General features: G+C 40.0%; 1 protein-coding gene across 30 annotated transcripts in view; it reads right to left on the minus strand.

Moving 5' to 3' along the window:
• Positions 1–18227, minus strand: part of DST (dystonin) — a 287930-nt gene that overhangs the window by 172771 nt on the left and 96932 nt on the right. For 17 of the 30 annotated variants that reach the window (XM_074538255.1, XM_074538247.1, XM_074538234.1 and 14 more), the window contains 4 exons: positions 8661–8750; positions 8033–8131; positions 5804–5881; positions 3635–3727 (listed from right to left, as the gene is read on the minus strand). In XM_074538255.1, the coding sequence (XP_074394356.1) occupies positions 3635–3727; positions 5804–5881; positions 8033–8131; positions 8661–8750 (360 nt within the window). The remainder of the gene's footprint in view (positions 1–3634; positions 3728–5803; positions 5882–8032; positions 8132–8660; positions 8751–18227) is intronic. The other 13 variants (XM_005485986.3, XM_074538248.1, XM_026792800.2 and 10 more) reach the window with 2 other exon arrangements.

Below are 18227 nucleotides of genomic sequence, written 5' to 3' on the forward strand. Positions count from 1 at the left end.
TCAGCACGGGGTTCTGGAGCTCTTTGAGATATCCTGCAATATCCCAACTGGCCTCCAGCTGCATGTCCAGAAGATCATGAGTTTCTCACAGGTCTGGTGTCTCATCAGAGAACACCCCACACATGTCCTGCATACTCCAGGATACCTCGGGTATCACCCAAATGCCACCTGTATTTAGGAGACTGAATCCAAAGCCCTATACTAGTTGTTCAATCAATAGCAATGATTCACACCCTGAAGCAGAGAGATAAGAAAGTCAATTGACCATCTCGAATATTTGAGACACTTTAAAATACCTGAGATATCCATATGGAGATAGCATTTACACCACAAGACCTAAGGAAATCTGCTTCCCACTGCAAATGCTACTGGCTATGAAGTGTGTCTCAGATCACACACAGCAACTATGCTGGACAAGTGAATAGCTCCATAGGTGCTCTAGGCAGCTCCTCCAGGTGATCTGGATTACTCCATCAGCCTCACCCTCTGTATTGCCTACTCCTCCAGGCCTCAAATCCATTGCTAAACATGTTTTCCACCATTTAAGAAGCAGTTTATCCTCCCTGATCTGTCTCTTCCCAGATGAGGCTGGGTTTCCCACAAGACCCAGGTCATGCTTCTCATACTCACACGGGTGTCTCATAAATCTCCAACAACACAGATGTTTATGTTTAGTTGAGTGAAATGAACCTCTAGTAGCTAGTTAGTTGATTCACTGTCTAGGCTGTACTAACTGTATAAACTAGATCTCTATCATTCTGATTATCAGATTAAAGGGACAATTTAGACAATTGCATAAGAACATACCTCCCCATAAGCACAAGGATTTAGGTGTTTTAACTTCAAACTGAATCTAATCACAACTTTCCCGTAAGTATGGGACTACTCCACGCATAAACACAGTTATCACAAAGCTTTATCCCTTGGTGAAGACTCCACTTTTCTGTTCAGATTTTTCCCTCATTTTAAATGTAATTGAAGAAAAAAAAAAAAAAACAACTTGAGGTCTAAGTATGTACATTCTTCTGAACTTCACATTCTGAACCCACAGGGGCCATATGTGGGTGACAAAGACACTGAATTGCCATTTTAAAGAGAAATAGCAGGAAATGTCATGCAGGAAATGTCATGGAAGCGCAGATTAGTGTGTCTTACATCACTTTACAAATCCCTTCTGCATTCAGTGTAGGTTTACTGCAGCCATTACTAACAAAAAGAATATCTTTTTTTACATATCCTGTTCTTCAGTTACTTCATGTTTATTAAAGAGGCTTAATAATTAGTCAAGCACCAGTAGTCATCCTTAAAATTACTTTTTCACCAATTTTTAAATTGATTATTTTGAAAAAGAAGGTCAAAGATGGCAAACCCCATTAGTGGGGGCCTCAAAAAGCCCAAACAGCCAGTAGGAAGGGGCAATTATCCTGCTGTACTCAGCGTTGGTGCAGCCTCACGCTGAGAGCTGGGTGCAGTTCTGGTCTCCACAGTTTAAGAAGGGTAGGAAGGTCCTTGATTATGTCCAGAAAGCCTGTTCTAAGTGGAGCACCTAAGGACTTTGAGTTTGTCTAGTTTGGAGAAAGGGAGGCTGAAGAGTGCCCTCACTGCTCTGTGGGGAACTGGAGGGAGGCATTGAGCTCTTTAAAAGGGAACCCATCTTTAGAAATGGAAGAAAAGAAAATGCTGGGAACTATCAACCTGTCAGCCACTTCTCTGTGCCTGGGAAGATCGTGGAACTGATCCCAGGGAAGATGCTAGGATGCCCCATTCCTGGGAGTGCTTGAGGCCAGGTTGGATGGCGTTCTGAGCAATCTGGTCTAGTTGAAGGTGACCCTGCCCCCAGAAGGGGGAATGGAATGAGCTAATTCTCAAGGTCCCCTTCCAACCCAAACCATTCTGATTCTTTTCTCACTGGTATGCAGTCACTGGACACACAGAAATACTTCAAAACTGTGCTGGGGAGGTTTAGATGGACATCAGGAAGCATTTCTCTTCCTTGAGGGTGGTCAGACATTGGAACAGGCTTCCTAGACAGGTGGTGGATGCTCCAAGCCTGTCAGTGTTCAAGATGCATTTGGAGAATGCCCTGAGTAGCATGCTTGAACTTCCAGTCAGCCCTGAATTGGTCAGGCAGTCACACTAGATGAGAGTTGTAGCTCCCCTCCAACTGAAATACTCTACTCTGACAGATCTACAAGATCTGAACTGTACTTACAGATATTTAGTTGGTAGTTATTTGGGTTAGGACACAGTGAAGTGTGTTTTAGCTACAATCTAAATGCTTCAACATATTTCATATGGAGCTGACTACCTTACAGGGGAAAATCCTTGCCACACCAGTTCATCTAAAGAAGGTAATTTATATACATTGGTTTACCTTTTCATCCATTTTTTACAACTGGCAGCACTAACGTTCATGACTTTTTCTAAGCACCTAAAATTGTGCCAGATGTTCTGTGCTTCACCTAATGAGAAAAACTAACAATTTCATTCTGCAAAAGCCTAATAATCAGGTTCAGAAACATAAAATACACATCAAGTAAAGGTTTAACCTCCACTAACAGCTTCTATTAGTAAGTTGTTAATAATTATTTCTTAAAATAGAGCAACCTTCAATCACAGCCTAATTCTGTAGGTCATGCTTAAATATATTTAAACCCATCTTTTTTTTTCTCTGTATAACTATGTGGGAGCAAAGATTGACATGACAAGGGGAGCTGAAGGAGCTCCAGGTCCTTGCTAGAGGTTTCTCCTTTATTCTATGTGCTTGTCTGGGCTAAGATGTGCACCCTGTTTAAATCCGGGTACCATTGGCCCCATTCATATCTTTGCTCCACAACAGGATTTGCATAAGGGCACATTAGATCCTAGCAGCCTTCCTGGCGTTTTTGAGAAATTTTTTTCTCAGTCATAAATTCAGTGTGGAATACTCCTAAGTGAACCACGGTTTTTTCTGTGCGATCTTGCAAATTTCTGATCATTTAAAATGCCTGCACAGCAGGGAGTTCATTGCTAACAATGCTGCAGTCACTAAATGGGAATTATCTGTCATCTGAATTACATCATCTACAGCCAGGGCCATTATGCAAGCCTCCTTTTGAGGAGCAATTTAACACCACGCACTGTAAGGCTGCATTATACTGTACACAATCCCACCAGTGTACAACAACCAGAGTGCCACCTAGTGTGACCCATGCCACCTCACTGGGGCTAGAAACAAATGCTGACCCAGGAGGAACTACAAGAAGAGGCTGAGAGTACAGCTTGCTAAAAGACTCATAGCAGCAGATCCTGAAGGAAAAAATATTCAACATTTTTCAAAATATTTTAATACTAATAAAAACAAGTATGTAGAATAAAACTAGAAGAATATGTCCAAGTACTGGAAGGAATATATCAATTGCTGTCTTTAATGATGTTCAAAACTGAAGCTTTTTTTACTCTCACTCCACAGACATGAAATTAGCAAATAAAATCTTGAGATTCAGTTTACATCATGAAATAAGACACATCATCCAAACCTTTAGAAATACATTAGAGAAGAGATAAAAGCTATGGAGTCCTGTCTACATTGACATTCCTCCCAACTATGCAAGAAACTGACCAAAAACAGATAGTCAAGCAAAACTAGCCTTACCTGAAAGTGCAAAATTATGGTCCATATCAACCCCAAAGTCAATTTGGGATTCCCATCTGTTATATCATCATTTCTGATGTTAACCAGTTTCACCTGCCATCATAGAAAGAAAATACAGGCAAAATTGAAATAATTATGCCACAAATACATAGTGCATTAGGCAGGCATGACTACAAAGGATGCACTACTCACTTCCTGAGCCTACTCTGCCGGGCTTTTTAGTTCTCAAAAGCAGAAAGGAATTACATTCTGCCTGTAAGTGGCCTGCCAGGAATTGCCCTCTCCCACTCACACCGGGATGAGGACATTCCTCAGCTGTCACTAGGCTGGCAGATCTCCCCATGCCAAATACCCTTTGCCTCAGCTCTTGTCAGAAGGGGAAGGCACGACAGAGGAGGGCAGGATAACATGAATATAATTATCTGTAGCTGCTGTATCAGTCCCAGGGCAGTGCTGACACTGGAAGTTATCACTGCCGTTCTTTCACCCCACGCTTTCCTGTACTTAAACAAGGATTCAGCAGCAGGAGAACTGGCCTGCTAAAACACAGGTCTGGCTTGATAAAACTAGGAATTTAGCATCACATTTAAATAAACACTGGCTTAAAAATACAATAATTATTGTAGTTTCTGATTCTGAAGTCATTCATAGTGCTATAAACAAATGTTTAATAAGATTAAAATAAGAGCTGCTGTTATTACACTCCCATAAACTCACATCCAGAGTGAGCTCAATAATTCTGGTCTTTTCTCTAATTTTATTAATAAATTTAATTTCTCTATATGTATTATGCATCCATAGAACCTAGCAGTTAAAGATGACTCAGCTAAGAGGCATTTTATGCTTACATTAGTAAAGCTTCATGCACATGCTTTTCGCCATATACCCTGTTATCAACTGAACAAGCAAAGGTATGTCCTTCTTTTGATCTGCAGACATAATCTTTACTGTTTGGAGAGAAAAAAAGTGCCAAACCCCACTCTCTGCAAGAAAGACAATGTATTCCACAGTTTGTTGTTTGTTCATTTCTTAAGTCAGGCTTCAAAATTATCAATATATAGGCTCTCTCTGCCTTATAATCACAATAAAGCATTGTACTTGGAGGTTACACAGCCAACCTGAGCCAGTTAACTCTGAAATAGTTTAGAAACACCTACTAGAGGGCTGAAATTTTAATCAAGCAAGCCCCACTGACAATTTGCCAAGACCAAAGCCCTTTGCTTTGAACTCAGCAAAGGAGGATTTTGTTCTCAGTGTACACATTCCATTCAGTGACCCGAAAGGCAGGTTTGAAATTTCAAAATGCAAAACAACGTCTGGTTTCATAACAAAACTAAGTATCTGTTTATGGTTTGCTACCTCATATTCTCTCAAACTTCTGAAGTAGCAAAAACAATTTCTTTTTTTTTTTTTTAATCAACTAATCAGAGAGTAGATATTCAGTGTCAATTCACTGAGATCTGATGGATAGGAAGGAACACTTTTTCTTTCCATGTTTCAGATAAAGGGAGAAATCCCTTTATTTTCCCTTTGGAAAAGGGAGAAATTAAGCTTCTGTAAGCATTTAAAAGATATTGAAAAGTAGAAAGAAATTCACAGTAGCAGAAATGCAACAGTGTGGATTTCAAGCGTCTGGCTAAAAGGAGATACAAGTGAAATTAAGCCTGAATCTTCCACAGTGCCCAGGTGGCTCTGACACCCCTCTAGTTCATCTAAAAAGACCAGTTTTGCTTTTATCAGGATCAAAATTTGACAAAGTTTTCCCAAAACTAATACAATTAAAACAATTAACACCTATACAACAGTCTAATATATTTGAATTGGCATTTTGCACTAAAAATTAGATTGTGAACAAAACTGCATACCAGTTGGGCAGCATGAAAGACAGTTAAATTTACTATAAGCAACTCCTAAGGATGTCACCCATAACTTTCTCCTCTTTAATAGCATATAGCACATGGAATGTGCTGTTATTGCTCAGGAAAGGGTGGTGTAAAACTTCCTTTGCCACATCTCTCTTAACCATCTCAAGCATGACATAAAGCTGAGCCTACACAGGCAGCTATTAGACAACATGCAAAAGAGACAAAGCAAGACAAATTTGTTATTTATTAGCTATATGTGACAAAAAATCCATTAATTACTTTTTTATTATTGTTTTCATCATACCTGGCGCTTTTTCAAATAGTCAAGTGCAATTTGGACGTTCTGCAGTCTGTGGAAACGCATCCGACCTTTTTCTCGGGGCTACAAGTGGAAAAGAGTGCTTGTGAGATTTTCTCATCAGACAAAAGAACAAACAGTCTGATTTAAATACACCATGTAGAACATTTGAAGCACTACAGACTTAATGAAGTCAATACCTTTGGTGCAAAAGTGTGCTTTAGCTATTTATTTTAACTGTAGTTATTTTTTAGTACAGTGGATGGCAAGAGTGGTCCCCAGCTGCAACTTTGATCCATGCAGGCTGATAGCTGTTCCCTGTAAAGTACTATTAAGGCCAAGAGGGCTATTACCTACAGAAACTAAACATTATTATAAAATATTTACAGTGTATTAAGCAAAACAAAACAAAAGTAATGTCATGGACCTTTATATTGTTCTAGTAAACTCTGTGACAGAAAAGCTTACCTCTGTATGGAACTTCATGGCTTAATGGCATGACTGCATAATGATTATGATACCTATACATATTTATTTAAAGTATCTAATAAAGATAGTATCTTCCTCCAAACAGAATAATATAACACGAACAGCCCTAGAGTGTAAGTTTAAACTCTTGACTTGGGTAGAAAACTTTAAAACAGGAAAAATACTAACAAGTCAAACAAAGTCAGAACTATCAAAAAGAAATTGTAAAATAAAAATGAGCGGTGTGTTAATGGAAACATGGCAAAACTGCATGCAGTTAGTGTCAAATCACCCAGAAGAAGAATCACACAGAAAACGCATACTTAGCTGTCACAGATCAGCATGGGAAAGCAGTTAAATTTATACCATCAACATCATATCCAAGTCCTTCTAATCTTCCTTATTTCAGACTTTTCACGAACTTTCACAGCAATAAACTGAAGCAGACTATAATTGCTAGGGATCAGCCATGAATATGAGCATTTCCTCAGACAACCACTGTGAAACACACAGATAAGCCCAAGCCTTCCTCAACTGCCTTTTTCCCCCTATGGAGTATCAGATGCTTGCCAAAAAGAAACATAAGAAAATGAAGTTGAATAAGAAGCATAAACTGAAACAAAAAGAATTTTAATTTCTATTACAGAATCTTCTATTTAGCCCCTTGTTTTTCACACCAATAACTTCAGGATCAAGCATTGCAGCCCTTGCTAACAAGTAGCTTCCACAGATGGAATGAAGGACTGCAGACCTGGAACTTGGTTTTCCACAACAAGGAAGGTATAGTAAACCCCAAAATACACGGTTAGCATCTCAGAGGGGAAATATTTCTTTTAAAAAACAATGCAGCATTTTGATTTATGCTGCCCTCCAGAAAAAAAGCACACAAATTCCACTGAAATCACAACTGCAGCACAACACACGGGAGCCAGGGAGGCACTCAGGCCCTATGACAGCAAGTTGCTTTAGCAAATGCCAAAATGCAAGGTCTAAAAAGGCATGAAACAACTCACTCAGACTAACAAACACCCAACATTTTACACTTTATGAGTAGATATTTCCCTTCTGGATAGGCAAAATATAGAGAATTGATAATTCAGCATTTGTTGCAAGAAAGACAAACCCTACAAACTATCTGTATTTTTAGCAGCCACAACATAAAGCTGTCACTTAACTTCTAATCTACCTGCTTTGAAAGAAATCTCTACTACATATGGCAAATTCTAACAAACAGATCTGCACATCGAATTACCTTATTTCAAGATATTACCCGATATTATGGCACACACACCATGCAAAGAGTAAACTGGTGCTTCTCACTAAGAGAAATCAATTTTTTCTATTGATTTCACTTAGAAGAACCTTCAAGTCTTTGTTGAAATTACTTGTATATGGACAATACTGTTTGCAAGTTAAGAAAAACTATCTTAATTGAATAAAATTATGGTATTTCCCTATTATTTTAAAAAATTATAGCTTCTTCATAGTGTTGTCCAGTATACATTTGCACCATGGTTTTGTACAGTTTAATGACAGAACACAAATAGAAATCTTGAACATTTGTGTTTTAGCTGTTCACAGAAAGACTTGAATAAAAATTTGTCTTTACCATACCTCCACCGTAAACACACATATCCTGGTTTATCAACAAAAGTCCTTTTGTCCTTTCTACAGCCCACTACTGCAGCACACCAAACTAAGAATTTACATCAGCAGACACCACACTTCAAACACTGCATTAGTACAGTTATGGGGGTCGGCACCTACCCCCTTATCCTCATCCTCCACATCCTCATGCTGTTCATTTGCGCATGCTTCTGTTGAACTCACCAACCGTAAGGTCTTCAAAAAATCTCGCTCTCTTGGCTAATGAATACAACAGACAGGAGACAGGACAGCAAAAACACAAGACAGACCACAAATGAAAAGAAGAGCATGAAAAGAAGAACATAATGAAGAGAACAAATACCAAGCAAGGGAAGTAATGCTCACAAAGAAAGGAAATGACACCTGAGGAGTGTGTTAGACAATTTCAGGGACATTTGATCCTTGTTATTTGTAAGTTACTCCCTTAAATGCAAAAAGATATTAAGCATCCAATATTTGTTAAAACAAAAATCAGAAAATAAAGGAAAGGAAAGAGCAGAAGAAATAGTGCATATTAAGAAAGGAAGTCTCACTATCCACAAGAAACAAAGAGAACAGATTGCACTCCCCCACAGAATTCACACCAGCATATTTACCAACAGAAATACAACTTGTGTCTTTGGTATCAGGTCACAGATTACAGAAAATATCAAAGAAATCTACAGCAGTCAATACACAAGGAGTTAATAAACAGAGAAAATTAATAATTAAGAATCTGAAACCATTGTATTATGATCTAAAAGCTTACCAAGGTGTCTCCAGAAAGGACTTCTAGAAGTGAGATTAAGTTATGTCCATCTCTTAGGTCTTCATACAGGTCATTCACATGCTTTCGAACCTGCACAGATAAATGCAAAAAATAAATACATGATCCCTGTTTATAGTTGATAATTCACACTCATATCTATACATATCTTTTAAAATACAGATAAACCTCAGCTATACCTCAGCATTGTTTTTTTTTAATTTCTTCACTTTAATGACAAATTTACAAATGCAAATTAATTGTAATAGACAAAATTCACGTCTGTCTCTGCACTTGGAGTTTCATCACACTTTATATTTCTTTAATGAAAAAAAAAAAACAGTATTAAGCTACAGGTAATGAACACATGTAACAATGAAAAAAATCAGTATCTCACAATTTAAACAATATCAGATGCTCTCCTATTTGTACCTAAATAATGACCACTATGATAACAGTAGCTAGATTCAATGGATTGTAAAAAAATACCCGACAGATATATATTATCAACAGCATGCATGTTCACTGCAGTAACACATTTCCTAATCAAAGCATGCCATCCACCAACTAACAGCATGTATTGTCACCTCAGGTTTCTCAGTGCTTAGTGAGCTTTCCCAACAACTCACACACCACCTTACACACCACACCAAAGAACCACGACATTGGGTGGATCTAGTGAGGGGTTGCAATGACAAGGGAGGCAGATGGAAGATCCACCTTTACTGACAGGCACAACAAATCTGGGAGATATCTGTCCACAGGCCAACTCCTTGACTCTTACAATTAGCTTAAATAAAACTTTATCTGAAATGGCTTAAACAATCCCAGCCAGCTGCTCTTTGAATGTGACACAAAAGACCTAATTTCTCAGAATACATCATCAGAAATTTTCTTCTTCCTAATCTCTGCCAGAGATGAGCTGTACTCCCAACATGAGACCTATGGGACACACTCTGACTGCCAATATGTGTGTGTGATGAGGGCAGCAAGAATCAACCCAGATCTTCAACTTACTACAACAACTTGGTTTGCCACACTTTTGGGGAAATCTTGAGATTCTTCCTGTTCATAAAAAAACCATCTCCATGCCTAAGATTAGCTTCATAAATGTTTTTTAGTTCAAGTTTTCTTTTTCCAATTTTAAACATGAAACTGCCCTGCAATCTGTTTTCACAAACACCATCATCTTAACTGAGAATAGCATCAGAACATATTTATGCTTGTGCTGAAGACTAGCCAGAACAAGTCATCTAGAACACTGTTCCATAAGGAATTACAACACATCTTTTCCAAAACACTTACACAGACTCTGCATGCACAGCCAAATTACAATCTAATGCTCTAATACATATACATAAGCTTTACACTCTCACACACACACAAAATAGTATCATTTTAAATTTAGTTACATTTTTTTTAATCCTGCAAGCAATTAATGTAAAAAAAAAAAAAAAAAAGAGAAGAAAAATTGTCTCTGATAATACTAAAGTACTGCCAAGCTGAACAAAGAACAGGTGTTCTCCTACTACCTCTCTGGTGAAAGCAAAGAAAAGGGAAGCCATATAAATAATTTATATCCCTGATACAAGATTTGATTATGATAAATGCTTGAAAGATGAGAAGCATAAGAATCTTTAATTTTTAACCCACATGTTATTTTTATATTCAAAGGACTATCTCAAACTGAGTGCTGAACTCTTTCTGTTAAAAGCAGGCAACTTTTCTTTATGACAAAGCCCTGTGAGAGGGCTGCCTGTCCCACTACCCAGGATGTGCCACTTTCCACTTCTCTTTGGAAAGCAGAATTCCCAGCCAGAACAGACCCACAGCACAGGCTGGTGGCCAGAGACACAGGAGAGAACATAAGGTTAAGGACAGGGGAATGTGGTGTACATCTCAAAGACACTGCACAGCACAGTTAAAGAGCTGTTTGTGCAGCACCAAGTCAATGCCCACACTCTTTTCAACATAAAACTCAGGGCATTTGCCCAGTGTGGAGGTATCTGAATTGTAGGCTGAGAAAATACCACTATTTCTGCTCTGTCTGCTTTTTTTATCCATTAGATGCAAGATAATTTTGTTATCCTGCTATTGTGTCTCTCACAGCACACATTTTTAACCCTCTGTTTGTTTCTTATGCTCTGAGGTTTCCTAAGTATTACAAAGACAACCATCTTCCCCAGTTTATCTTTCTAGAAATCACAGACACTTCAGAGATGAACTCACACTGGATATGAAAAACTGGCACAGGGCTGTCAAAACAGGCAAACCAGCAGTACACCTTATGTATCTGCATAGTTCTGCCACTGGCTGGCAATTACTGTGAGGATTAATTATTTAGTACATACTGTGCCAGTCATCCTGGTACAGGGCAATGTAATAAGGAATTTCTTCCAATACCCTGAGCAGCAGATGTGCATCTAAATTACTATAATTGGGCAACAGATGTGAGCAAGTATTCACTCAAAGCATCAGATCACTTCTTCCAAAAGGAGCATCTTGCACTTCTCAAGAGATCCTACACTGACACTTCAGAAAAAGCTTGAAAAATCACCTCTCTCTAACTATCACTTGGGCAACTCTTGTCTCCCAACACAGATAACAAAATCTTTTTCAGTCTCCTTCATAACACAGAGTATCACAAATACTGGATTCAAATGGGAGTCCCTGGACAGATGTGTGGGATCTACTGAGCCCATAAAATTTCACAACAGTTCTTGTGGTTTTGAATAAAATCACAGAATTGTCAGCCCAACATTTTAGAAGGTCCACACTCAAAGTAGGCTACATGTTGCTTCAGGCAACCTTTTGCAATATAGCCATGTGAGTGTGGCAGATTTGATAATTTGGGCATGAGAAGAGATTCTTTAAGGAAACGTGGGAAACACAGAGTGGCTGAGGTGCAACTGACAAAACTTAAACAAGAAAGGCAAAATGGCTTCACCAGTGAAAAGGAGACAGAGTGAATGTAAAACTCTGTTTCAGAAGTGATTCATCTTCGGGCACGTATGCTATGATGTTTGTGGTAAGGAAAGCTCCATTCTCCTTGACATAAGCATCAGATATTTTCATATCATCCTTTTCCAGCAAGCTTATACTTTGCAATCTAGTGCCTTGGGGAATCTCTGCACTATCACCAGTAAAAAACAGCTTTTAATACTGTAGCAGTGACAAAGCTTGAATCCTGACCCCAGACCACATCATGTCAGACACTTCAGAGATGATGACCAAGAAGATGGCTGTTGCCTCCAAAAGCTTCCACTCAGACCCCCACACTGTTCTGTGTCTTTTGTAAGATTTCCTGGCCTGCCAGGCTTACCCTCCTCCTCTGTGAGCTGGCAGCACAGCACCTGTCACCACTGCCTGCAGTCTGCCTGACAGGGAAAGAAGAGCATGATTCAGCTGCCTGGCCACTACCTAAAGGGCTGGTTTATGGTCTCCCTTCTTCTCCAGAAGGGCTAATGTTTGCCTAGGTCCTGCTGGCCAGTCCCCCACAGATGTCTGTACTGAACACCCTTATACATCTCAAGCAGTCCTAGATGCCAATGCTTAGTGAGCCAAAGTTGCACATAGTGATCTCTGGTTTTGCCATCAGTCAAGCCATCCTCCACAGAAAACCTGTTTCTTACAATTTTTATTGATATTATTTGTTTTGATTCTAGAACAAAATCTATAGTTTTATACCCTAATGGCTGCTTACAGTTATATGGTAGAAAGGGAATGACTGTCACTTCCACTGCTGCAAGCAAAACCAGCTCTGTCCTGACAAGGATGCACAGGAGATACCTACCTCGTAGTAGAGCCTTTTACACCTTGCAACAGGACAAGGTGTAAAAGTTTTAAATTAAAAGAGAATAGATTTAAACCAGATATAAGGAAGAAAATTTTTACAGTGAGGGTGGTGAAATATTGCAACAGATTTCCCAGAGAGGTGGATGTCCCATCCCTGGAAACATTCAAGATCAGGTTGGATGGGGCTCCACGCAACCTGGTCTAGTTGAAGATGACCCTGCTTGTTGCGGGGAGGATTGGACTAGATGGCCTGAAGTTGTGTCAGGGGAGGTTTAGGCTGGGTATTAGGGATAGATTCTTCACCCAAAGGTGCCTCCACTCTAGATTCTGGTAGTAGGATGCTGGTGGTAGGATGCTGGCTCCCCAGGGAAGAGGTCACAGCACCAAGCCTGACAGAGTTACAGAAGTATTGGGACAATACTCTCAGGCACATGGCAGAATCCCCATTCTTGGGGATGGTGTTCCACAGAACTGGGAGCTGGACTGGATGATCCTTGTAGGTCCTTTCTAACTTAGCTTATTCTGTGATTTTAGAGGTCCCTTTCAACCCAAACTGTTCTAGGATTCTATGATGATTCTACCAAAACAAGAATCATGCCCTTTTTTCTTGATTAGAAGCAAATATGGCAGGAAAATAGGGTTGTGCCCATTTCTGTGTGTACAGTAGGGGTACACCCAGCATCCACACAGATCCCTCAGGCTTTCATGTTAGGATGTAGTGTGTTCCAGACCAGCTCCTAAAATGTAAAGAGCACATTCTCAACTGAAACAGTGTGTGAAGAAGCAAAAACAAACACTAATATGCTGCAAAATCTAGAGTGGAGGCAAAAGAGACAGGGGAGAGAATAAAATCAGATCAAGCAGGAACAACTCAAAGCAACGCCCATGTATACTGGAGGCCACCAGGAAATCCCTGAGGCAGGTGAGGTAATCACTATGGCCCTGGCAAACTGCATGACTTGGAAACAAGGCAGAGTTTTGTGCTCACTTATTTGCAAAATTGCCCTTTTTTTTATTACAGGGCCAGGAAAGCAGACTACTATAATCAAATACCTGCCTTAAAAACATCAGAAGGCTCCCTTTCCATATTATAATTAAGCTGAACTGATCATTGTGAGAACATGCCAAATTAGACCTTTTCTTATGGTTTCCAGAACAGGCAAAATTAGAATGAATTCAGTTATTTTTGAATAACTGAAGTTCAGTTGTCAAGACTTCATAAAATCAGTGTCATTACCCAGGAATTATCCAGAATTATAGTATTAGAGATCCAGCTGAGGCTGTTCAGACCACATTGCCTGGGAAAGTCTTTTTCAAGTACTGCTTTCCTTGCTTCTGGAAGCAGAGTTAATTAAATGCCCAGCCCAGATGTAAAGCACTACTGATTTGTCAAAGGAAAATGGGAAAAGGCTCAAAAGTTTGAACTGTAAGGGGTGTGTTTAGGGGAAAAAACGGGTCAGGCCTTAATTACCACTGAGGTCACAGATAAAGCCAAATGACAGCTGGCACAAGGCCAGCTGTGAGTTTCACAATAAACTTCAAATTCATTCTTTAAGAATCTGAGTCAATGACTGTGGGAGAAAGATCTCTTAGAACACCCACTCACTTCAGTAACAGTACAACAATTTTCATCAAGATAATAGAGAAATAGTTAAGAGCTCCTATGACTACAGTGTTCCACAGCAAATGCCATCAGCATTCAAAGAGCTGAAAAACTTCTGTGGCCTCTGTTGAGATCCTGACACCCTGATGAGTTTCCCTAATGTTTCAGCTTCCTAAAAACATACTTAAGCTTGTTTTTAATGGAAAACTTCTATTAAAAATTATACTTATGGGGGAAACAGTTTTCTGTAAGTTTTGAGAACATGCATGTTTTAGTCCTTCCATCTTTAAAACTTAAGAAATCACAGTGGCAATTCTAGCTGCATGATAACAAATCTATGACATAAGTAAAGAACAAAAAAATCCCTCTAATACAAAAAGATGTATTTGTGTGCAAAAATAAAGATTTACTAGCCTGACACATGCTATGAGAAACACTCAAATTCTGAAGAGGCTGTAACAAGAGCCATGAAGCATGTAATTGTGAAAATATGAGATTTGTCAAAACATTCCCACGTGACTGATCTGCCAAGGAAGTTGCTTCTTCAAAAATCTTCAAGAGTACTTACTTTACTGCACAGACATCTCACAATCCCCCACGTAAGAATGAGTATGGCTCAAGGCAGTGCAGCCCCCTCCCCGCCAGGTAATGCCCCCAGCACATTGCGAAGGGCAGCGAGGCCTGAGCTGGGCTCCACGGCCAGCCTGGTGCCAGCCAGGAGAGCAGGGAGCCCCAGCTCCGTGCGCACTGACACGCACACCCACAGCCTCTGCTCTCTCATCTCCTGCCCTAAACCCGAAACTTACTGCTGGGAAAAACCCCAACTCCAAACACACAGCCTGGTCACAATGCTCGTTTTGCACCGAATCCCATACGACACTCATTCTGTTAAACGCAAACAAGCACGCAGATTTATTGAAGAGGATTTGATCCTGGTGAGGAGCACTGAGGCTGTGTGCAGGAGCCGCGGGGCTGCAGGTGGTGCTGTTCCCCAGGGATGGGGAGGACACGCCGCCGGGCTTCCCATCACCCAGGACAACCTGCCTGCCTCCCTGTCACCCAGGACACCCCGCTCAGGACATCCCACCTGCCTCTCCATGACCCCGGACACCCCGCTCAGGACACCCTGCCTGCCTCCCCGTCACCCAGGACACCCCACCTAGGCTCTCCATCACCCAGGACACCCCGCTCAGGACACCCTGCCCAGGCCAGGGCTCTTCTGGCCTCCTGTTCCCTTGCTAGCACCGTCTGGCAAATCCAGTCTTAGGCCCAGTGGCTCCAAAACTCATTTTCACTCTTTTCCTTTTCACTCCTTGCTTTTGACAGTCTAATAACCCAGTCTGCAGGAAACAATTCTCATGGTTCACAGGGAATAAACGGTTCTTTCTGTAATACTCAGGAGGAATTTTTCTGTTTGAATATGTTTCTGGATATTAATTCTCACAAGTAGCAGACACCGCTAATGTTACTCAATTCCTTTATTAAGGAATTCCTCAATCCTTTATTAAGGGATTATTAAGGATTAATAATTATTAAATCCTTTATTAAGGATTTTATTAAGGAACATTTAAACAAGTTTCCTTTACAGAGTGAGTTCAATGCCCCTGATCTTTGTTTACAGCAGATGTTTTCTAACTGAAGATTCATCCTTGATTGCATCCTTGGATTCATCCTTCACTGTCTCCTCTGGCCAATGCTTTACATTCTGTTATCATGACAACCATAACATCCTTCCTGTGTTCCATCTCTCTAACAGCCTATCCTTGCAACTAAAAAGCTCAGCTCAGTCACTTTTTTTTTTGCACATTAACCTTCACATTTCTTCCAGACAACTCAATCATCCATTGCTTTCACATACTCAGCTTTGCCTCTGCCTTCAAATTATTTCCCATGTCTCTGGATAACTATTAATCATGCAATATTTGTATGGCTTTGAGGTATAAATATACTGGCTCAATTAAAAAAAATAATTAATATGGCCATTGCTAAATATCCTTATATTTTTTTAACATCCCACGTTTTTGTTTCATGAAATGCATTCCAGTATTTTCCTAATCCCCAAATCAGCAAGTGTGCAATAAGAGGTAAGAGGTATAATCTTACATATATATCAAACAGTAGGACATAAACACACCCATCAAGGAGTCCTTCTATGGATTTCAGTAGATGTGATATTTGAAACAGCATCATTATACAGAAGAACTTTAAGCAAGTATCCTAAATGTCACAAGTCCTTCCCACTTCCTGCAGGAAAAGAAAATTGGGTCCATTAACACCAAAACAGAATGAGCCAGATAGGAAGGGACCACAGTGGGTCATTTGGTCCAGCCTTCATATTGGAGTCCCCCACTGCACAGGATGGTGTCCAGATGGCTCTTGAATATCTCCAGTAAGGGAGACTCCACAATCTGTTCCAGTGCTTGGTCATCTGCACAGTGAAGAAGTTCTTCCTATACTCAGGTGGAAGCTCCTGCGCTTCAGTTTCTGCCCATTGCCTCTTGTCCTATTGCTTGGCACCACTGAGAAGAGCCTGGTCCATCCCCCTGACACCCATCCTCTACATACTCATACACCTTGATGAGTTCCCTCTCAGTCACCTCTTCTCAAGGCTCAATCAGCCCAGCTCCCTCAGCCTTTCCTCGTAAGAGAAATGCTCCAGTCCCTTAATAATCTTTTTTGCTCTGTTGGACCCACTCCAGGAGCTCCATGTCTCTCTTGTATTGGAGAGCACAGAACTGGACACATCTCAAAACATTTTGACGAAGGGGCTCAAAGGTTCTTTCCAACCAGCATTGATCCAGCCACTCAGGATATCCCCCAGGTGCCACTCCACTTACTTATTATCACTATCACAGCACTACCCTCACTGCTATTAATCCACAGTCTTGGTTGTCTGCGTGTAAATTTGCATCTTGGCATCAACAAATCCACCTCAGTGGAGCCCCTGGAGATTCACAAGCATAAATTCATATTTACTAACATAAAATGGATGTCTACTCCATCACTGCTACAATTTAAAGTCCTACAATATAAAGTCACAGAGATGTCCGGCAAGTTTTAGATCTACTGCACTGAATTAACCTTCATTTTGTGGATAGCTCAAAGAGAACATGAGGGGCTGATGCCACATGTGGTGTGGCATGTGAGGTTCCATGCCAGTCCACTCATACTCCGAGCCAACAACACTGCTTGCACAAGTTGTGATTTCAAGGCACAGCATTCCCATCTCTCTTCCCCCTTTTGCACCACTGTAATTCTTTTAGATTTTTCTTCAGACCAGTACATTTTGTTTTGATGGTTTTGTATATAAGACTAAAGATATTGATAAATTTCAGAAACAACTAAAACAAAGAAAGCATGACTCACAACCAAGTGGATTTGTTCTCTTGTAACATCTGTTCTCCCCTTTTAAAAATATTTTATTTACAAAGGTATAAATGTGATAAACAATTACCAAGAATATAAAGCAAATATAACTAAGCTTCACTTTACATGGCAACCATCTCAAAAGAGGCATTTTCACTGGAACTGCAGGATTAATGCAGATTGAAATCACTAAAGTAATAAAAATATAAGCTTTGCTGAGGAATTTTGCAGCGATCACCTTCAAGGCTCAAAAGCTGAATTATACCTCACCAGAGAAGGGCTGTGCCTTACAAGGCTGTCAGAAAATAGTAGAAGTGTAAGGTTAAAAAGGACTGGACAGATCACTCAGTCCTGTGCAGTCTGGCTAAAAACCACTAGAGTTGCTCCTCTAATTTATTCTTGAAAATCCAAATGAAGGAAATGTAAAACACAGTACAAGTGCTTCAGTGTTTGACTACACTTACTTGGCTTTACAGAGAGGGACATTTTTCCTCACTAATCTTCGAACTAAATCTTCTGTAAAATAAACTGATGTTTTTGTTGTCCCTTCCCCTAAAGTTTGACCTCAGAAATCATGTGTTCACCAGCCTCTGCATAAACACTTTTTACATACTGAGGACACATTATCACTTCTCCCTTCAGTCTTCTTAGCTTCAGACTAAACAAACTCAAATTATCACAACCTACTCTTGATCTTCCAAGAAAAATTATCTTCTTACTACTTTGTTAGAGATGGCTACAAGTCTCTTGTCCACGCAGAGATCAGAAGTTAGGCAGCCAGGCAGAGTTTCACAGCCAAGTGCCCA

This window comes from Zonotrichia albicollis, chromosome 3 (assembly GCF_047830755.1).
Source record: "Zonotrichia albicollis isolate bZonAlb1 chromosome 3, bZonAlb1.hap1, whole genome shotgun sequence".
Lineage (NCBI taxonomy): Eukaryota > Metazoa > Chordata > Aves > Passeriformes > Passerellidae > Zonotrichia > Zonotrichia albicollis.